Raw genomic sequence first — 23,992 nt, 5'->3', positions numbered from 1 at the left:
CGGGTTGTGGGTATGTAGGTGTCCAATTAGTCACAATTGGAATCCCTTCCAAATTGTGTTGTGGGCCTTGTGTTAAACCCCAAACACACCAACCCAGCCCAAAAAAATCCCTTATACGGTTTGGCATTCTGTGACACCCTCACAATGTATCACATGCAACACACCACACATCCATTCACTAATTACGCACGTGAAACACACACGCGCCACACCCAAAACACACCTAGCAGCCGCATCTGACTAATAACGTCTAAATAAGGGTAATTACGTCCCTCATAATTTCTCAGGACTAAACGGTTTACTAGAATAAAAATGGGACCAATTGGTTCATAAGTTTACATTTTGGGATTTATTGGTAAATCTCCTTAATTTTTAATTTATTATTTTAAATTAACAACACTAAAAAAATAATTTTATTTAATACATAAATTTAATTTTTTAACAACACTAAAAAAAATTAATTTATAAGACCATAATTTTTAATTTATTATTTTTAATTAAATTAAATTTATAATTTATAATTTAATATATAATTTTAAATTCACAACACTAAAAAAATTATAAGGCCATAATTTATTATTTTTAATTTAATTTAATTTATAATTTATAATTTATATTTTTTGTTTAATATATAATTTTAAATTAACAACACAAAAAAAATAATTTATAAATGTTCAAAAGACTATTTTACCCCTTTTCAATTGTTTATTAAGTAAGAGCATGAGAGTAAAATGGACATTTCACACATTAATTCCATGGGATACCAATCCCATGGAAATAATCACACCCCTCCCCTTTGGATACAATAATCCCTCATATGAGGGATTAATAGTCCGCAGGGACTATTAATCCAGAGTAAAAAAATTGAATCAAACAACGGACTATTAGTCCGGATAGACTAATAGTCCAATCCCATAAAATAATCCCTCAAAACAAGCACACTCTAAGGTCATGTTTGTTTGGGTGGACATGAGCTTGGGATTGGACTAATAGTCCAATAAAATTATTAATCCGATGTTTGATTAAACAATTAAAGTCCGGACTAATTATTTTAAACTTGACTATTAGTTAAGATAGGATATATAATCCAACGAATTCATAATCCTAGAACTATTAATCATTGGAATGTTAATCCAGTCCGCCCAAACAAACATGACCTAAGTTCCATCATCTAAAATTATATTCATCTGCTTTTAAATATATGACAAGAAAATTGGGAAACAAATTGGGGAAAATAAATTAGAGCTAGGGAACGAGGAAATAAAATATAAACACATCTAAAATGATATTTGAAACTAAATTTTTGCATCTGCTACACTGTCCTCGTAAATATAATTATATCCATCTATTTTGTGCGTCGGTATTTTTTTGCCAATCACAAAAACAAGAATTTTGCCATCACTTATTTGTGTTTGATGTTTTCTGTTGCAAAAAAGAAAAAAGAAAAAAAAGGACACAAAAATGCATTTTTTTAAGAATATTTTTAGAAAAACAAAGAGAACTCCAAAACCAAAAAAATAAAAATAAAAATCTACAATTTTGTTGTTAAAATATCTATTTATCTATCTATAAAACAAACATAGAGAAACTACTCTTTAAGTTCAAGAACAATTAAAACATGCTTAAATGGTTATCAACAGACAATGGACAACCAGAAAAAGGTTACATGAATCAAATAATTCAAGAAACTGATCACTAGCTTGGAATTTTGGCAATATAGATGGAGGGAGGAAACACCTAAGAAGTTTCTCAATTTTTTTGTAGTAATCATCCATTTCGAAGAAATTGAAATCTGACAAAATCTAAAAACGGGTGATTGCTAATTAATTTTTTGAAAAATTACAACAACAAAAAAAAAAGAGCATAAAGTTTGAATCTTGTAAGAAATAAATCTTGAATATTCAACTTTGTCAATTATCTAATCTTTTGATTTGTTTTCAATCTAAATCATTCGTCAATTTTTGTTAAGTAAAACTGTCATAAAAGTGTATTTTAGTTATTAAACTCAATGAAAACTAATACTTTAGACATTTTCCATACACATACATTCAGTGGGGGAGACAAGATTTTGATTCATAGGGGGCACCATTAATCTTTAGCGATATCAATTACAAAACTTAACCAAATCTAATTTTCATTTGATGATAGAATGACCAAAGATCAATGTGATGTCAAAATTATGTGCCTTAAAGCATCTTCAACGTTTAACTTTTTTTTTCATCAAATTTGAGTAAAAGTTTCATTTGATATCACACATTCCAATGGAGTGCGGTGGAATTTCTTTAAACCATCGATCGACCGGGAGGATGACTGGGGGATGTTTAGACGATCAACCGACTAGTATAATTTTTTCACAGATTTTTGTAAGGAGATGGTTGTCCAGAGGGACAACCGGTTGAACGTTCAGTCGGTCGCTCGGTGTCTGCAACACCAACGACTATGAACAGTGAGTTGATGAAAGCCGAAAGCCATTCTCAATTTGATAAAAGATTTAAGATATTCTGGATTTGATACCTTTTTGGTGAAAGGATTGGAGCAGCAAAATGCTTCTCAGCATTGGAGATGGTCTTAGATATGTTTTAATTAACCGATGCTTCTTTTATTTGCTGATTTAGTTGATGATAATTACAATTTAAAATGTAATAACATGCATACAAAAAGAAAAAAAGAAGATAGATATGGAGAAAAACAAGAGAGAAATGAGAGAGATATAAATAATTATAAGAGAATATTTTAATAAAATTAAACATTTATAATGGTAAATTATAAGGAATTTATTAAAAAGAAAGAGCAAAAAAAAAAAGAGCTATAAATATTTTGAAACATATTTAAAAATTAAACGGGAGTTAAATTGAAAACTTTTTCTAATTAGAGGTAAAAGTGTAATTTTCAAAAAACGAGGGGGACCCGTGTTCCTTGCACCCTGTGTAGATTCGTCCCTACATACATTAAAAGTTGAGTTTAATGACTAATATTTTTTTCCATCAATTTTACTTAGCGCAAATATATGAATGGTTTAAAATGAAAATAATTCAAAAAATTAAAATTTAAATTGATAAAATTAAAAATTTAGAATTTATTTTGTTATAAGACTCAAACCTTAATATTATATATATATATATATATTTTAATTTATTTAATTTATTTTTATTTTTCCAATAAGTTTTAGGATATAAAATTGGAACACGGAAATATGTACACAACACAGAGGGGTCCCATAAAAAATATATTTTTTAAAAAAAATATAGAGAAAATTTTAACTCCTCATCAACTTTTTTAAATTAGATTATTTACTGCATAAATCATGAACAAATTTTCACACCTCTATGTTCTGCCCACGTTGGCTCTACAAAAGTTGTAAGGCTCGCACCCGTATGTGCTTCTATGCTTGGATTTTGTACAAGCACTTAGCACAACTAATGTGGTGTTTGATTAGGAAATTTGAAAAAAGATTTATAAAGTAAAATATGAATAAAATATATTTACATTTCACCTAGTTTCACACATCTTTTTTTTTTTTTTATTTTTCAAATCCCAAATTTCCTGACCAAACATAGCGTAAGAGGATAGATTCTAAACAATAAAGAAAAATGTTGTTTACTATGAATATTTTTTTCCAAAAATTACTCCAAATGGATTTAAAGTTTATAGATGTGGGTCACAATCAAATAAATATAGCTCATAAATATTTTTAAAAGAAATAATTTTTCTAAATATGCAGTAATGTTAAACAAGAAAATATGAAAAAGACTTGTACCAATCTTGTTTGGAGTTGCTTAGCATTTGCCCAATAGCATGGGAATATACATATTTGTGTAGATTTCACATATATAATAACAAATTATACATAAATATGTGGTCTGATCAGATCATATTATTGAGACAATGCCTACTGACTAATTGCTCTGCTTGTTAATGAAATATACTATGCATGACATTTTGTCCTATATTTGATGACAGAATTTTCCAGGAAAGTTCCTCACTTGTAAAGGCAGTTTGGAAATCACAATCACATATATGAAATCTCTCTCTATAAAAAGAGATATAGCAAGTAGTAATTCATGTACAAGTGAGTGAGGAGAGAGAGTAGAGAAGAGAGGAAATATACATATATAGATAAGAAAAGAGAAAGAGAAGAAAGAAGAAATGGAGATAGTGGAAGCAAGCAGCTATGAGGCACTGCCACTACTCTCATTGAACCATGTCTCTTTGTTGGTGAGATCGGTGACCACTTCTGTACGCTTCTATGAAGATGTCCTCGGCTTTGCTCTCATCAAACGTCCCTCTTCTTTCAATTTCCATGGAGCTTGGTCTGAGTTCTCTCTATCTCTCTCTTGTTTGTTCTTTGTTTTTGCTTTTGATCCATTTTGTACTACTTTGAACAGGCATGGCTTGGCAGAGCAGAAACAAGAACAGAGAAAAGAGATGCTTAATTATACTATCAGTTTATTACTGTTACATCTATTTATACAATGTCTATTAAAAATACAAAGTTTTAACTATTTGTAAATTAAGATTATAACGATGAGATTTGATTTTTTAAATAAAGGAATCACTATAAGCCACGTCATTTTGTATAATAATTCTGCAAAATTTTTATGTTCTTATATCACTACTCTGTTCTCGTTCTTCTTTTAGTCTTTCATCTTTGTAATATTGCATACTTATCAAAATAATAAAAAAAATTGATGAATTTAAAATATATGGATCAGTTACATGTATATCAAAATACTAAATTTAAATTTATATCATCATATATTAAAATTGTAGTTACTATTTAGTTATTTTTTCTAACTATATAACATTTTTGTTGTTCATCTAATCGATCATCATATCAAACTCCAAATTAACTTATCTAAATTTTATGCAGGTTATTCAATTATGGAATTGGGATACACTTGCTTGAGAATGAATCCATGGATGAGTATGACACCATGAATGAACCACGACCCATTAATCCGAAGGATAACCACATCTCCTTTCAAGTAAGAACTAAAACAACCATACATTTACTTTTCTGATAATGTTTTAGCCACTAATCAGGTTAAATAATACATATATCATGAAAACAGCCTCTCCATATGCTGTATTAAGATTGTTTACATTTGATCATTTTTTATTTCATCGTGTACTGAGTTGCCCTTTATATATATAAACATCTTTCAGCCTAAGGATAGAAGTTTCAGTTTCTATGAAAGTTCCACCCAAGTGAAAGATCATTTGCTGCTCTTGATAATCTTTATGAAAATTTAAATATGCATGTTGTTGAAGTCCCTTTATTAATGTGAAGGGGGACAAGGGCAAAAGCCATAATGAATGGATTTGTTCTGGCATGAGAGAGAGTCTCAAAAAGTGAGGAGAATTTTGTAAATCATTAAAGTATAAGCTATGCATAAAAAGCCTCTTAATAAATATATATATATACAAATATATAGTTGACACTATAATAAAATCCTGATCCATCGACCCGAAATCAAATAAATTTATTTGCTTTGGCATTTTTTTCATTTATTATTATATCCTATCAGCATTTCCCCAAAAAAATAGCCCTTTATTCTAATGATGCTGGTGGGAATGCTTTAGTGTCTGTTTAATACGTTGGGTCTTGCAGTATGCATAGGGTTTTAAATATTAACCCATATTTGTCATATAGTTTGATATGTATTGGGATTATCCATATTAGAAGTATTAAGTTTCCATATGTATCTCGTTATTGTTAATTAATATTTTATGTTATCTTGTAATAGTGCAGGGATGTCGGGCTTGTCAAGAAGAGGTTAGAAGAGATGGGAATGAGATACGTGACGGCGGTGGTAGAGGAAGAAGGGATTCAGGTGGATCAGGTGTTCTTCCATGACCCAGATGGCTACATGGTCGAACTGTGCAACTGTGAGAACATTCCAATCATGCCCATCTCTTCATGCTCATTCAAGCCCAAGCATGGAAACAACAACTACAAGAAGATGGAAGCAACTAAGTGTGGACTCATGGAGACTTTCATGATGGAGACCCTTAGCATGGACATGATGAACTTTTCATTCTAGTTATTATAATGGTTGTGAAAGATTGAAGAACTCTTTTCTACCTACTTTCAATTTGTTTATTATGTGGAGAATTTTATGATAATTTTGTGTTACAAAGTCCTTGGTTTGGTGGGACAATATATGAATTGTTTTGTGAAATAAGATTGTAAGATTCAATTTGATGTACTTTTCTTTCTATGTATAAGATTGTGTTTTGTTGATTCCAATAAAGATGAAATGAAAATTCTCAATGTTTATTTACCCAGAAAATCGTACAATAAATTATTACAAACAACGTAAAAATAAAAAGATGGCTCAACTAATAATCAAAATTGATTGTACCATTCTTTATAAAAGTGATACATAATTTTTGAGTTTACATGGCATTACTAATTTACTCATTGCTTTAAAGTTCACTATAGATGGTTTGCAATTTTAAAAATAGGAAAATGGTTGAGGCCTCGAATTTGTCTCGAAATCCTTTTTTTTTTTTTTTCTTTTTTTCCAAAGCTGTGTTAGTTTGGTTTTTTTTTTTTTTTAATTTTTTTTTCTCTCTTTTCTTTATAGGGGTGATTATATATAGGGGTGTGCTAAAAAATTAAACATTTTATAAGTGAGTTGGGTTGGACTGATTGGGTAATAAAATTGACTGATTAATTTTTTTTAATTTAATTTTATTTTATTTGTTAGGCTGTGTTAATTTTTTTTTAAAATTTTTTTTAAAGGTAGTTATGTATAGGGGTGTGCCAAAAAATTAGACATCCTATACCAACTCATCGTACAAAATTATATAGAATTAACGAATTTTAATCAACAGTCTGACTGATCAGTCAATTAAGTTGGACCGGTTAAGTGATAAAATTGACTGATCAGTTAAGTTGTTGGTTAAATTTTGTTAATTTCATATAATTTTATATGATGAGATGGTGCGAAATGTATAATATTTTATATTAGACTTTTAAAAAATATATATTAATACACACAGCAGTCGAAGAAAAAAAAAAAGGGGCATTCGAGCCAAATTAGGCTGTTTTTTTTTTTTTTTTTTTTTTAAAGGTAGTTATGTGTAAGGGTGTGCCAAAAAACTAGACATCCTGTACCAACTCATCGTACAAAATTATATAGAATTAACGAATTTTAATCAACAGTCTGGCTGATCAGTCAATTAAGTTGGATCGGTTAAGTGATAAAATTGACTGATCAGTTAAGTTGTTGGTTAAATTTTGTTAATTTCATATAATTTTATATGATGAGATGGTGCGAAATGTATAATATTTTATATTAGACTTTTAAAAATATATATATTAATACGCACAGTAGCCGAAGAAAAAAAAAAAAAAAAACCGGCATTCGAGCCAAATTCGAGGCCTCGAATTTGAGGCCTCTATCACTACTGTTAAAAATAACATGAGATTATGATTGTACAAATGAATCATGTAATTCAAGTTCAACTTGTGTTTAATTTATTAAAAATTTGTTTGAGATTGACTCATTATCTAAATAAGTCAAGTTTGAACATAGTTTAAAACGTAATCACTTTGTTTGGTTATTGTTTTTCAAACTCAGTTTTTTGAAAATTTTAGAGTACTTGTTTGTTTATTCAGAACACTAAACACATTTTTGAAAAATGCATTATTGCAAATTGAGGTTTCTCTCCAATTTAAGGAGAGACAATTTTGAAAAAAAAAATTTATCACATCAAAAAATACTCTTATCTTAGTTTTATATATATATATATATATATGTACATGCTATATATGTAAAAAAACATAATTTGGTGTGCAGCCATTTATGGATACATATCCTACCATTAAATGTGTGACTTTATCATAAAATTTACATTTATTTCAACTACAGAAAACGTAATTTTTTTACAAATTGGCATTAAAAAAAATTGTAGCTAACTTGCAAACTTTTGCAACATGAAGTACAAAAAATTTGGACATTTTGTTATGCCAATTTCAAACGATGTTACACATGTTTGTGTTAATGTTACGATATTGTGTGATAAAATAATTTTTTTGCATAACATTTATAAAAACTTAATTTGAAAAAACTTAATTTTATGTAAGAAATTTTTTAATGCCAATTTGAAAAAAAAAAATTTACGTTTTCTGTGGTTGAAATGAGTGAAAATTTTATAATAAAGTCACACAGTTAATGATAGGATATGTATCCATAAATGGATACATACTAATTTATGTTTTCATATATATATAGCATGCACATATATATACATATATATATGAGAGGGAGTTTTATACATGCATTAGGGCCGAGCTAGGCCCAGGCATAGCAATGGGCCGTTTTGTGGGCCGAGGTAAAAAAGGCTTTGTGAAGTGGACCATGATATTAGTGTTTAGCTCGGTTCAGTCACCGCGGTCGGGATGGTGGGCTCCTTAAGCTAGACCTTGCCTCTTTAGTTCGGTCAAGGCTTGCTGCAGATTAGCCCGGTCCAAACAGGTGAAAACTGAGGTACAAGTGAAACATGATCCGAGATACATGTTGCATATAAAGGCGCCAGGATAAGTATGAAAGAGATAGTGTTAGCTCGGTCATACTATTGTCAAAACCGGGATAAAACCATCTCACTTGGTTTAAGTAGTAAAGGGGGTGTTGAAGGATAAACATTATCTTTCAGTAGTGTGATTCCTAAGAGAACTCCACATGAAGGACTAAAAGTCCTATTAGGATTGTGCCACGCGGAACCTTTAAAAGCTCATGACCAGACCTTTGTACAGGTATCCCAATTTTTACTCTAGAATACACAGAGCTTATTGTCTATTATCTAGTTGCTGACTTAGGCATCGGAGGGGTTTCCGGCACAAACCCACCGGTTAGCTCACGTTTGTGTTTTCAGGTACCAAAACAACGACGTTTGGAGGAGTGCAAACTTGATCAACAGAATCATACAAGAAGAATTATTTCGTGCTCGTACAATATATATATATATATATATAATTAAGATGAGAGTATTTTTGATGTAACAAAATTTTTTTAAAAAAAATTGTCTTGGGAAACTTGAAATTGCAATGTTGTATTTTTTTTAAAACCAAACAAAGATCCTTTTTCAAAATAGAGTATTCAAATTACTTTTTTAAAAAATTATTTAAAAAATGAAACCAAAAATAGTGAATAATTTTAAGAAAAACTTAGGCTCCGTTTGGTAAGGCTCTCAAAATGTAGTTTCACCCATTAATTTGAGTGTGTTGTTTGTTTGGAGCTTTCAAATCATAATTCTACAGTCATTTCTCAAAACTTAATTCAAAACATAATCATTACTTTTCAAAATTCATAACCAAACATATAATTCAAAACTCTTTTCAAAACTCAATTCAAATTAATATTTTAATTTTTTAAAATTTTTAAATATTTAAATATTTTAATTTTGTTAAGATTTTAAATATTTTAATATTTAAATATGTTACATTTCTTTTTAATTTTTTGAATATTTTTAAATATTTTAATTTTAAAATATTACGATTTTAATTTTTTAAATTTTAAAATATTTTATAAAAATAAATTCAAACTCTATTTTATTAAAATATTTTTAAATATTTTAATTTTTTTGTTATGTATTTGGTTACGATTTGAGTGTAGAGTTTTGAAAATAGTATGTAGTTTCGAGTTATGTGTTTGGTTATGAGTTTTAAAATAATTTCTTAATTGAGTTTTGTTTTATGTGTTTGGTTACAATTTGAGTGTAGAGTTGTTTTTAAATTTAAAATATTAACATTTTAAATTATTTAAATTTTTTGAATATTTATTTTAATTTTTTACTTATTAAAATTTTAAATTATTTAAATATTTATGAATTAAATTTTTTGAATATTTATTTTGAAAAAAAAATTATTTCCTTTGTAGTATTTTCAATTAAAAATTTGATTAATGTTATTTTGTGTTAATAATAATTTTTTTAATTGAATTTTAAAAAGAGTTTGGTTATGAGTGTTGATCAGAATTTTTAATAGTGTGAAAATAGTGTGTTTTGTTATGAGTTATAATAATTTGAATTAAGTTTTGAAAACTCTTTCCAAAACTTATAACCAAATAAATTTTCTTACTTCACATGTCAAATCAAACTTTCAAAACTCAATTTCACACCCAATTCAACACTCTATTCAAAAACCATAACCAAACAAATTTTCTACATTCAAATCATAATTCCACAACTCCCAAACTCAAAATACAACTCATACTCTCAAATCATATTTACAAAACTCTACCAAACGCAACCTTAAATAATTTAAAACTTGGTTCGATATAACCCTAAACAATAATACTACAAAAAATTTCGTCATCGCTTGTCACCAAGTTTTTATCACAGTAAGTTTCTGAGAGGGTAATTTATATATAAATTAGGTCGAGCTGGGTAATGGGCCGCTCATTGGGCCACGGTAAGAAGGGCTGGATAAACAGGGGCTTGGAGTTAGCCCGGTCCTGAGAACGCCTTATTGTTATCCCGGTCTAGAGAAGCCTTGCAGTTAGTCCGGTCCGAAAGAACTTGGTGGTTAGCTCGGTCACCACAGTCGGCGCGGTAACAGTTAGCCCGGTCATACCATATTGAGCCAAAGTATGTTAAGCCTTCCTCAGAACCATGCTATGGGTTAATTCGGTCCTAGCTCAGTATGGTTAGCATGATCTTAACAGCCTGGTTGGAGTATATCGAACCGAGGTACACGCTGCGAAAGGAAGAACCGAGCTAGGTGGAGCTCGGTCTAGTCTGCGGTTTTAGCATGGCCACGTTATCTCGGTCGTATTGACATCCGACCTAGGTAAAACTATCTCACTTGGTTTAAGCAGTAAGGGGGGTGTTGAAGGATAAGTATTATCTTTCAGGAATGTGATTCCTAGGAGGACTCTACATGGAGGAGTAAGAGTCCTACGAGGATTGTACCACGCAGAACCTATAAAAGCTCATAGCATCACCTATGGAGAGGTAACACAACTTTGATTCTCGAATACACAGAGCTTTGTCTATTTGTCTATTTTTTGCTGACTTAGGCATCGGAGAGGTATCCGGCACACACCCGCCGGCTAGCTCACGTTTGTGTTTTCAGGGAGTAAAGCGACGACGTACGAAGAAGCACAGACTTGATCAACAGGATTATACGAGAAGGTTTATTTCTTGCCCGTGCAGTTTCTAATCGTGAACTTCTTCTGATCACCTCTTTTGATGAATGTAATTTTTTTTATTTATTGGGCATTGAGGTAATGAATATAATTTTGAAACTTTTGGTGCAATTGTTTCTAAATTCTAATCTTTTAAAGTCATAAGAACGATAACAATTTAAATGACTATAATACCCCTACCTATATGTCTATCTATTTATTATTTCACTGATTTAACCACGTGTTACGTATCTATCTATTTATCTGTCCACCTAATATATTTATCAATCCATATCACGACCAGCCACCACCGATAACTTTTTTAGCAACAAGCAATCTAGCTACAGTGGGTAAAAATAGGAAGAATTATCTTTCAAAATAATAATTTATCACTCTCACCAAACAACTTTATTAATCCATGTCCTTACAATCAAAACAAAACAATCATTAGACCTAATGTCATACACACTCTAAACATGAATTTATCAACATTTTTTTCTTATTTATTTGTTATTTATATATAAGTGAGAATTGAACTAAGCAAGAAGTGCGAGCTCCGATTATATATGATCATCTGTTAGTCTCACTTACTGAGCCAAATATATAATACATTATTCAAACTTAATGCCTCCTCGGATATCTTTCTCCATTTTATTTGGCAATCAAGCTGAAAACAAACGTTAATAGTGATTATAAGGAAATTTCACAGTTACTTTTAATTTTGATGAATGCCACCGACTTTGGGTTGTTTTGGGAAGATGGTAAAAAGTAACTTTTTGACTTTTAACCAAGCTTTTGGCTTTTTTAGACAAATGATTTGAGAAGTTGGTAAAAAGTGACTTTTGACTTTTTTGATTAATGTTTGTTTATGATGTCAAATCATAATAAAATGACTAAACTACCCCCGTTTATTTAAAATATTTACAACTGAACCTATGTAACACATTGTGACCCATGAGGGGTAAAATTGTAATTTCACCGTTGGCTAAAAACCAACTTGTCAAATGAAAAAAAAGCCAAAAAAGCCAACTTTTAGCTTTTGCTACTAACAAAAAAAAGTGACTTTTAGCCAAGTTCCCAAAATAGCCCTTTCTTTCTCCATTTATTTGGAAATCAAGCTAACAGTGGCTATAAAGGAAGTTTCCTATTTTTCCAATTTTATGTGTCAACTTGCGGTGGTGTACCCATTCGTGATTGGGATTGCTGCTATGCATAGTGTGCAGCAACAATTATTGTGCACTTTATTGGGCATATTTCAGGGCTCAATTTGATAATGTAAACTATTCACATTTTAAAAAATACTGAGTATAACATACTTACAAAAAATCACATCGATCAGATATCATTAGCTCTTTCATCAAATTACATTTGTATTGAATTTTATACTTCAAATTACATTTATCATTTTTTTAAAAATACAAATGTTATTTGATGAAAGGCCAATGATATCTAGTTGACGTAATTTTTTATAAATATATTTTACTCGATATCTTTTAAAATATGAACAGTTCAAATTATCGAATTGAGTCCTACAATGACCCCAATAAAGTGGCCAACAATTACTACTACACATGGTGGGTAGCAACCCCAAACTCGTACGGATCATGCCTTGAGCCCACAGGCATGATTGAGATTATATCCCTTTTGTAGAAGGAAATTAATGAATATACAGAATAGAAAAGTGAAAAAAACAAATTAATTTCAATTTCTTTCATTTTTAATTTCTTTTACAAATTTAAGAGTCAAAATTTGAACACCTTCGATAATCGAATTTAAAATTGTGCAATTGAACAAGACAGGTCTTTATGTGCTCTAAGATTTGCAATTAAAAGTATGTCTGTCGATATTATTTTTTGAGTTTCATCATTGAGACAATACAAATCATTTAAATGATAATTATAAATAGAAACAAATCTTATAGAGAAGTCATTGTCTAACTACCGTTTTGTAAGCCAATAGAGATCTCCAACGCTGCGAAACATTCAAGCTAGCTACCACCACAAAGGATTCTGGCTTCTATTTTAAAGAATCTAATGACGATAAAAATGATTTCACAACGCATTAGCGATTCCATCTTGAAAATAAAATAAAATAGAATAAAATCTAGTTAAATACCGTCTCCATCTGTAAAGAAGATTGTTGGACAAAAAAATTAAAAAGGATTTGTGGTGAGATAGGATGGAGGAAAAAGTTTTGGGCAGATAAGTTGGTTGGTTCATTTGGCCATGGAGCATTGAGGTAACTAGTGTTTTGTTTGAGAAATATGAAAGGGGTGAAGGGAAAAAGTGAAATAAAAAAGAGAAAAGGAAAGCATATAGCAGAAAGTCATCTAAAAGAGCTTTTTTATAAATAAAAACTTAAAAACCAAAAAACAAATCTCATCAGTAGATAAAGAATATACATTATTTTACTCCCAATTGCTAGGACATTTATGCAATTGTCTTACATCCTATATTTAAAAAATAAACAAAACTTTTAATGCAGAATTATAGTCTCCATGCAAGAAGAAAAACAAACTTGCATACAGGGAGAAAAAAATTTCACCAATGGAAGAAATCTTTACACAGGCATATTGCAACACCGAAAAACCAAAATAATATTTTCACAATTCGCCAATCGTTGCATCTGATAGTTGTGTTATCGTAATTCCCACCTCTACGTTACAAAATAAATCGTTGTGAATATGACATAGTCGCCTAGAGCATATAAAAACTCGTTTAGTAGTATTGGATCCTAATCATGAGTCAAATCTAAATCTAAAAATTTTCTTAGTGATAAATTGACGACGAAGATGAGAGGAGTTGTAACGGCTAACATAGGGATGAATAAAAAAGAAACAACTAGATAAAAAGAAAAATGTTTAAGACCACTAATTTAAGAGCACTAGGAGAGCACTAATTGGTAGGTCCCACTTATTGATGTGATGTTTTGGTCTTAAGTTTTTTTTTTTTTTCTTTTTTTTAAATTTTCACATCATTAGTGATCAATTAGTGTTCCCAAATTAGTGGGATGAATCATTGTTGAGATAAAAAATAGAATAGAGATGAAGTCTAAAAATGCCGCCCTATTGTATAGATAGGAATCTTTACAAAAAAACCAAAGAAATTACTGTAGCGACTGGGTTTTTTAAAAACTTATATTGGGTCAAATAATGGGCAAAGGCCTATTAGTCAGAATTTTTCAAATAAAAGAAAGTATCTATTTCCAGAATAATAAAATGTTCTAATTTGAAGTTATAAATTCATCTATAGTTGTGGGGGGAAAATGACAAATCTAGAGGTTAAGGGCTTGTTTGGTTTGTTTTTGAGAGAGTTGTTTTTGAAAAAAAATTTAGGGAAAAAGTTTAGAAATTTTTTTGGTTTGTTTGGTTGTATATTTTGAGAAAGTTGTTTTTTTTAGAGTTTGAGATGATTTGATATTTTGAGAGAATTTGAGTAGATGTATGTAAGAGAAAAAGTGATTGAGAAGGAGAGAGGAGAGCGAAAAAGTAATTGATTGATGTGTAAGAGAGAGAAAGTAATTTTAAAAATTTTTTGAGAAAAACTCAAACCAAACAATTTTTTTAAATTTTTTTTCTAAAACTTATCTCTCAAATACAAACCAAACATACCCTAAACATTTTGTGTGGATATTAAAGAAAGGTATGACTATGCACAAGGGGTCAAATCAAGAGGAACTGGAGAGTTTAATGGGGCCCATGTAAGATATGAAATTGGTGGCTGAGAATTAAACACTTTGACAACATTTTTCAAATCCCTAAAGCCGACCTGCCTCAAATCTTGTGGCTATGGAGCCATGGGGGAACAAAGTTTGACACATCCCTAACTTCATTTTATAGTTATAATAGTGACCTTTTAAATTTACTTATTGTCTAATTGTTAAAATCCATACCTAACTGTCTTTTTAATAATCCTTATCATTATCCTATCAAAAACACCTCCACCAAGTCACCCACAAATAAATTGCAAGAAAATTGGATACAAGTGTAGGAATCTACTTGTTTAATGAAGTTATAACATTTAAAATAAAAACAATTCGGTTGTCACAATTATAAATAAAAATAATTTTTTAGATTTATTAAATATTGAAGGAATTGTTTGGAATGTCCTAAATAAGTGTATTTTTTTATCTTTTTAGACTAACAAGTTAAGAAAAAAAATATGAATGTTTGAGTTGGAGGCAGCGCATAAATAAGTGTATAGGGGAATAAAGTAATAGTGTAGGACGTACGGTTGGATGCAGCGGTGCATGCAGCGGTGCAGAGGGTGTGTAGGAGATTGATTCTCTACTTTTCGGGCATAAATTGGTTGGTTCTCTTTGGCCTATCGGAGCCCACCACGGGTCCCGTTTTACTAATCGGAACCGTTCAATGTGTAGAAATCGTCGAGTACTATATGCTTGTAAAAAATCACGTTAATTGGATATCGATAGCTATCTGATCGTGTTAGTTTTTTTTGTTAACTGTTAACTATAACACCATCCATTTTTATACAAAACTGATTTGATCATATATTTAACGATATCCGATAGACATGATTTTTTATAAACATATAGTACTGAACGAGTTCTACATATTGAACGGTTTAGATTACCAAAACGGGACCTATGGTGAGTCCCCACGACCCAGCTCTACCATCCAATTTAATAAATATTTTACTCATTTTTTTTTCCAGTCACTGACGGGCCCATCACGTCATACCTTATTAATTGTATTTTTTTTATTTGTATTATTATGTGGATGTTATTTTTTAAATATTTTTTTAGTGAATAGGGTTAACTTTTTGACATTTTGAGTAACTTTTTGTCTTTTTGACTTTTTGACTTTTATAGTGTATGCCAAACCAAGCCTAAGAGATGGGTAAATATAAATATATTTTTTAAAATTTTCTTAAAATACAATTTACTCTTGTGATTATAAAAATTACATCATCTCCCTTGAAAATTTTAATTTCATAGCAATGGCCTGTTTTATTAATTAAGCATCAAGTTAATTAATAGTTTTTAATGATATTATAATTTTATTTCAATTAATAATTCAGGTAATTTTGTTATTGTATAAAAGAACAATAAGGAATTTTATTTTTTATTTAATTTTGTTAAATAAAAAATTCAGACAAAAAGACATTTATAATTTTTCAAATTACAAAGAATAATCTGTATTTTAAATAAATCTCAAAGATGTATTTAGAATTTATCCTAAAGGAATTTTTGTTGAATAGCTTAGTATATAATGTTGGACTCATTGCGAAAAGATGTTAATTAACAGTCTTTATTTTTATTGAATAGCTATTAATAAGACCTCGTTTGCTCCTTATTTGAAAATAAATTATTTTAATAATTTTTATAAAAATATATATAAAAAAATAAAAATAATAATATAATAATTTATAATGACTTTTTAATTTTCTTTACTAAAATATGTAGATGTCAAAAAAAAGTTATTTTGAAATTCATGTGTCAAAAAAGTCAAACATGTAGTAATTTTTCAATTTTCAAGCATATTTTGTGTTCAAAAAAGTCATCTGCTCACTCAATAATAGTAACAAAACGCAGGTTTCAAAAAGTCATGTGTTCAAAATATGGGTTATTGTATGCTCCCATTTGGAATTGCACCAAAAAAAAGACTATTTATCTCGTAGAGGTCTGTGAAAAATTCTGAGAAACATTTCTCGCTTATTTGTCACAAAAAAATATAAATAAATAAAGTACGTTATAAAAAATTAATTGATCAATTGAATATTCTAGAGATAAAAACTCGTTAATTTGAAAAGTCTGAGCTAATTAATTCAATTAGACACTCGCCATCTATTTACTTTGTTCACTCTTTGACAACATGAAAAATATGACGTCTGATTTTGTCCTTACGGACGTATTACATATCTTACTCGAAAAACCATGGTAATAAGAGTAGTCTTTGGTTTGTCTTCTTGCACTTTTGATTTGTTTATTTTGAATCAATCTCGAAGAAATTTTATCTATATCAAAGACAAAGACAAGTAAAACTTGAAAGGTTTGATTTTTTTATATCAACCTTGCTTCGTACACCTAGTGGGGGTCGCGCCCCCAGTGACGTGGCGCGCCCCCACTGGTCGGAAATCAAAAAAAAAAAAAAAAATTGTTTTTTCCGGACCAACCCCCAGCTGACACCTCACTGGGTGTCACCCCCAGCAGGGGGTAGGAAGTAGGGATGGCAATTTGAAACCGGCCCGACGGGGACCCGATCCCCCGACCCCGATTTGAGCGGATTTTCCCCGAAAAATACCCCCGACGGGACGGGGATGGTATTCAAAAACCAATCCCCGATTAATTTCGGGCCGGGGACGGTGATAAGTGCCCAATCCCCGGCCCCGGCCCGGCCCCGCCCCACATGTCCCCGAACTGATCTATATATATATATAATATATTTTTTTATTATTTTATTTGTTTCCGTCTCTCTTTTAACCCTCTCTCATTTCTATTTTTTTGTTTCATTTCATTAATGCCTTCTCTCTCTCTTCCCTCTACTCCCTCTCTCTCTCTTCCTCTCCGTCTGAGACGCTACACAGTCCATCTCCGACGATGCCACCTCCAACTAGGACGACGACGAGGAGCGCCACCTCTGACGACGACGAGCAGCAGAGAGATGGGAGGACGACGGGCGACGAGCAGATCAAGGCCAGATCAGATTCAGATCTGCCCTTTGGATTCAGACGAGCAGATCGACTTAGAGTTAGATCAGATCTCTACTCCCTCTCTCTCTCTCTCTCAGATCAGATCGACTCAAAAAAAAAAAAAAAACAGCATCAGATCTGCCCTGATGTTGATGATGTTTATGATGTATATCAGATCTATCCCTCTCTGTTTGTTTGTTGTTGTTGTTTGTTTGTTTTTTTTTTTTTTTTTTTTTTGGGTCCGGGGAATTTCGGGGTCGGGGAAACTCGATCCTCGTTGGGGGACGGGGACGGGGGGCAGTGATAGGTCCCCGTCGGGGATCGGGGCCGGGGATAGGGAAAATTTTACCACCGGGGATCGGGGACGGGGAGTGTGATCCCCGGCCCCGCCCCGCCCCGTTGCCATTCCTAGTAGGAAGCATTTTTCTTTTTATATCAAGGTGAGTTCAACACATTAATAAATTTTGTAATATGTTCAAACTGAATTTATTTACAAAGTGAATTTTCAATGAGTTGAACACAAATTTGATCTAAACTAGTTTGGGTTCGTTTGGGAAGTGTATTGATTTTTTTATTATTTTAGCCTGGAGTTAAAAAGTCTCGTTTATGAATATTTTTTGACTTTTTGTGAGAGAAATAATGTAATAATTATGGATTAGATGTGATATTTTGTCTTATTGAATAAAAAAACCTATTTTGTCTTTTTGTGACTAAAATAATTCCAAACCCAACCTATCTTCCCAATCAGAGGCTTAGTTTTACAACTGAATCACATGTTATGAAAAATTATTTCATATAAATGTATAAATAAAAAATAAAAAATAAAAAAACTCTCTTTTTAGGCCTTTTGGGACTTTGCTATGCGCTTGTTTTGGAAGAAAAAACCCCAAGCTTTTTGGTTAAAATAATCACAAAAAATAAAATAGATTTTTTAGTTTAATAAGGCAAAATATCACATCCAACTCATAATCAATATAATTTTTCTCTCACAAAAGTCAAAAAAGTCAAAAAATTTATCCCAAACGAGACTTTTTAATCTCAGACTAAAATAACCAAAAAGTCAAAAAATTAACTCACATCCCAATCAAACCCTATATAAAAAAAAAATTAAAATCTAATTATTGACTAAAAATAAGTCAATGAAAAGGCTTTTGCAAATAATTAAAAAAAAATAAAATGTTTAACATATTCATAAATTGTTTATCTTTAACTTTTTAAAATAATAAAGCTGATTTTTTATTTTTTTTTATAATTTTTTATTTTTTTTTTGGCGATAAATGAATGTGTCATATATCTAAGTAAACTTAGGCATAGTTTGGGAAGTTGGTTTTGGTGGGTTAGAGGCTAAAATAGTCACAAAAAATAAAACATCAAATCTAACCCATAATCATTACACTCCTCTCTCACAAAAAAAGTTTAAAAAGTCAAAAAAAACTAAAAAATCCTTCTCAAACCAGACTTTTTAACCCCAGGTTAAAATAGTAAAAAAACCAATGCTATCTTTTAGTAGGTTATTTTAATTTTTGGTTATTTTACTAGGTTAAAATTTTTGTGTTTGGAAAGATAATTAGATTTTTTTATAGTTGAATGTGATGTTTATAAAAAAAAAATGAAATGATTATAAATTTAATGTAATATTTTATCTTATTAATTATTTTAGTCAATGCTATTTTTAGCACTATTTTAACTAAAAAAAACTTAAAAAAGTTTCTTTCCAAATATCTCATAAAATGTGATTTACTCACTAAACGACACAGGATGAGCCCATTATTACATCAAAAGTGTTAAAAAGTGTTTTCAACCCTAGAGTTGGTTTGAGATATGGGTTGATCTTTTTTTCCCTTTTTTTTTTTTTTTTTTTTTGATTATTTTAGTTTGGGATTAAAAAAATTTATTTAGAATAGATTTTTTTGATATTTTTGACTTTTTATGAATAAAAGAATATAATAATTATAGATTAAATGTGACATTTTATTTTATTAAATTAAAAAAATTTATTTTATTTTTTTATGATCAAAATACCTCTAAACCCAATCCAACCAAGTTGCGCTCAGCTTTTCAACATCCTCTTAAAAAATAAAACAAAATAAAAACACCTTCAACTTTTCTATCTTTAATCATTTCATCGCTTTGGAAATTCTTTTTTTTTTTTTTTTGAATGAAAAATTTGATAATTAAAAAAAAAAAAGGGATTATAAGTCAAATTTTTTAAACAATTGATGAAAAGAGCCTTGATTAGCTTGCTTTTTGAGAAACTGGGTTTACCCCTTTTGTATAAGAGAGTAGAGATACATATTTTGTGTTTCTATCTTTGATCCCTCTCTTCTGCGACTTCAATTTAAGTGTTTTTTATTAGATTATATATCAAGTTCCTTCAGAGTTTCGTTTCTTTATTATGGAAAATTTTGTTATAGACACGCCAGTTCTGCTCTATTGATCAGAGAAATGAGAGTGAATATTACTACTAACAAGTATGCGAACGCTTTGTGACGTGTGCGAGAGCGCTACGGCGGTCCTCTTCTGCGCCGCCGATGAGGCCGCTCTCTGCCGCTCCTGCGACGACAAGGTATTTTTGCCTTTGTTCATCATCAGTATCTATGTCTATATCCATATTTATTTTATTTTATTCTTTTTTAATTTGGTTTCTATGATTTGCATGCGTTTGTTGATTAGAGTTTGTTCGACGATGTGTAAATTGTGATATTATTTGTTAATTGTAATGGGTTTAAATTCTTATATTGTTTGCTAGTTTAGTGTGTGTGTGTGCGTGTGTGTGCGTGTGTGTGTGTGATATCTCTTCATCGTTACTTTCTAAGCTAGGGTATGCTTTCTGATGTTAGTTCAACTCTGAGTGTGGTAATTTTTGCATTTTTAAATTAATTTTGAGGAACAATTTCTCCCAGTAAAATTTAACGAACACTTTTGTATGTATGTATGTTTTATGGAAAACAGGAAATTGAGAAAAGTTAAAAACAGAACAAATAGACAAGGATTTACATGGTTCCAATGTCCACGGGTGAATGACAGATGAAAGAGTTCTACTATGAATGTAGAAATTGGAATGAGCCGGCTGTGTCTTGGCAGAAGTTCTCAAAAACATCACAAACCCTAAAATCCTAAAATAACCCAATTTATACAATAATTCAAATATGACAAATTAGGTCAACATAGCTCTGAATTAAAAATATTGGGGGTCGGATCTATTCGGCTCAATCGAGTCACCAATGGGTAATGAAAATCATCCGGGTTAAATTCGAGACATGCCTGCAATCATATGTCTTGTAGGAGGTGCTTGAAAATTGAAATTGATTGATGCTTTCTCTTGTTCGTTGCCCAAATGTTGGTATCTAGTTATCTGTTTACATAGAACCAAAAAGTTTATGTTTGGGGGTGACTCTGTTAATGTTTGGGGTAGAGTGCACAAGCCCAATTGTTTGTATCTAGTTTTCTTTTAATTAGAAGCGAAAGGCTTATGTTTGGGGGTGATTGTGTTATTGTTTGGGGTAGAGTGCACAAAAAATTGCTAGGGTTTATTTTGGTTGTGCTTTAAAGATAGCCTCTTTGATTGCCACTCTTCCCAAATTTTATAGAGATGCTTTACCGGTATCTTTAAAATCCCATAAATTGATGTCGCAGGTTCACAGGTGTAATAAGCTTGCTAATCGACATGTAAGGGTCGGGCTTGCTGACCCCAATGCTGTGCCTCGCTGTGACATATGTGAAAATGCACCTGGTATGCAGATTTTCATAATGTCAAATATGCTTTCTGTTTTTGTAAGAGGGTCAGAAAGGTTTAAACTTTTGTTTCTCTTTCTGAATCGTGCATGTGCAGCTTTCTTTTACTGTGAGGTGGATGGAAGCTCCCTTTGTTTGCAGTGTGATATGATTGTTCATGTAGGAGGTAAAAGAACCCATGGAAGATATCTTGTATTGAGGCAGAGAATTGAGGTTTGTTTCTGTGGGATAGAACTGGATCATATTTATTCTTCCGAATGTTATGCTAAGACTTACAATTTTTTCTTCCCTCGGTTTTATCTTTAGTTTCCCGGGGATAAGCCTGGCTGTATGGAGGATCCAAATGAGAACAGGAGGGGAGAGAATCAGCAACTCAGATTGACGATGGGAGAGAACCAGCAGAATCACAGGGTTCCAGAGTCAGCTACGAATGCCAATGCCGATGGGCATGCCAACACGAAGACAAATATGATGGATTTGAATATGCAGCCACATCAGATACATGAACAGGCTTCAAATAATCAGGTTAGATTGTCTCCGTTGTTTATATATCAGAAACAGATTTTGAATTTTGTTTTAATTTGAACTCTATTAACAGATCAGTGTCCCACTGGAATGGTTACACTTTGCATTAGCATTTGAATGCACCTATTGTTCATGTCAATTGGACCGCACTACTCCATTCAAATGTATAAATCATGGACAGGTTTAAATGATATATTTGACAACTGAAGATGTCAGAATAAGTTTTCTAAATGGATCAATTTGGTGTGGAAAACTAAACTAAGCCTTGTGTTCCAATCAAGTAGAGTCAGCTCCATGAATCTTTTGTCACCGTCGTGCTCTGTCAAAGGCTATATCTTCAATTAAATTAAATAAATTTTTATCCTTTTTTTACTACCACATCCCATGTCATAATAGGTCATTCACTTCCCTTAACATTTCCATATATAGTAATCATATTGCTCTTCTTTACCTTTGCATCTATAGGTATTTATTGCATCTATGGTATGTGTGTGTGTATATAAATAGTGGTGGTTAGACTGAGAATCTCAAGTTTTTTTGAAATGGATCAAAAATATTTGAAAAGGAAAATTAAAAAAAAAATAAAAATTTGAAGTAAATACAAGATATCAAGGACTCTTGAAGCATATAATTTCTAGTCGTAAATGGGCTTAGCAAACGGAGAGAGAAACAAAAGCAGGGGATCCTAGACTGTCTTATGCTTAAGAGTAGTATGCATATCTGCAAATTACAGTTCTATATTCAATATACGATATTCTGAGTATGTCACTGTTTTTTTTTTAAATGGATTTGTGAATCACTACTTGTTGCCTGGAACATCCTTAGTTGTTATTTGCTATACCTGGAAAAATAAAGTCGCCATTTATTTATCACTGGTTTAGCAGTTAAAAACTCAGCGTATCAACCTTAAGGTTGTGGGTTGAAACTTGAAATAATGCCCAAAGTTAGGTCTATACCCAATTATTCCAAGTATAAATTTTGGTATGTTTATTGGTCGGGAAGATGGTTTGAGGTTATGAGATTCATAGGATTCTTGTTCCCATTCTTACAAGTTACAACCTGGTACATATAGGACTAGGACCATTTTATTTCCATTTCTATGTATTGGTATAGTGTATTCATTATTGAGTATGCTACATTGCCTGATAGCATTTCTAAGGAACATTTAGTTCTTAATACAGGAATTGTGAATCTGGAAGCATGGGTTTCTCCTGGCTGTCTCAGTAATAGTTTCAGAATCTCAATCTAGAAGTTTAATCTACATTCCCTTTGCTGCAAGTTCATGTGCCACGTATTTTGCCCGCTCGATCATCCCCCATTTCTCAAGAAGCAGACAAATTATGATCATTGAGGCAGCTATCACTCAGACTTGCATTTGGATAACTTTGTTAATTTGTATTCAACGCTTTTAAGGCTCTGTACGTATCAAGGGTAGTAAATAGCATGTATAATCATTTACATCGATCAAAAATTTTGGTAAATGCTCTGGGATGTTGGATTCCTGTTGAAAATGGCTGTAATATTGAAACCTAGATGGATGTATTGACTTTCCCAATATTTCTTGTATTGTCTTATCCTTTGCATCATATGAATTTGGTCCATATAGTAAATTTCACAAGGATATGTGTTTGGTCAAGCGCTTGTTTGGAGTTTTGATCTTAATGCATTTTGTTGACCTTCCATTGATTTTAATTGCAAGAAAAGTGCATGAGCTGTTGCTAGGTATGTCTGGCAATGAAATATGATACAGACTCTCTGGCAGAAGAACTTGTTGAGTTGCTAAAAGTACAACGTCATGAAGAACATGGAAGGTCATTTGTACATTTCTCTCTTTTACCGTCTTCATGATCATCTTCCAATATAACTGGTTCAGGCAATTTTGTAGACATGATAAAAGCACCATCTTCAACCATACAATTGCCGGAACCAAGTCATGTAGCTCCGGTG

General features: G+C 31.1%; 2 protein-coding genes across 2 annotated transcripts; both read left to right on the top strand.

The window, feature by feature from the left end:
- The first annotated feature begins 3,876 nt into the window (after nt 1-3,876).
- Nucleotides 3,877-6,284, top strand: LOC114296749 (glyoxylase I 4). Its single transcript, XM_028241075.2, has 3 exons — nt 3,877-4,310; nt 4,871-4,985; nt 5,748-6,284. Exons 1-3 carry the CDS (start codon nt 4,147-4,149, stop codon nt 6,042-6,044), a joined length of 576 nt encoding a protein of 191 aa, XP_028096876.1. The 5' UTR covers nt 3,877-4,146; the 3' UTR covers nt 6,045-6,284.
- A 13,538-nt stretch (nt 6,285-19,822) lies between these two features.
- On the top strand, nt 19,823-23,663 carry LOC114296750 (B-box zinc finger protein 19). Its single transcript, XM_082867112.1, has 5 exons — nt 19,823-20,351; nt 21,422-21,518; nt 21,618-21,733; nt 21,827-22,045; nt 23,227-23,663. The coding sequence occupies exons 1-5, from the start codon at nt 20,259-20,261 to the stop codon at nt 23,233-23,235; spliced, it is 534 nt and encodes a 177-aa protein (XP_082723238.1). The 5' UTR covers nt 19,823-20,258; the 3' UTR covers nt 23,236-23,663.
- Nucleotides 23,664-23,992: the final 329 nt, after the last annotated feature.

The sequence above is a fragment of the Camellia sinensis genome, chromosome 4 (assembly GCF_055761805.1).
Source record: "Camellia sinensis isolate YWXY chromosome 4, ASM5576180v1, whole genome shotgun sequence".
NCBI lineage: Eukaryota > Viridiplantae > Streptophyta > Magnoliopsida > Ericales > Theaceae > Camellia > Camellia sinensis.
This window is presented reverse-complemented; position numbering and strand designations above follow the sequence as displayed.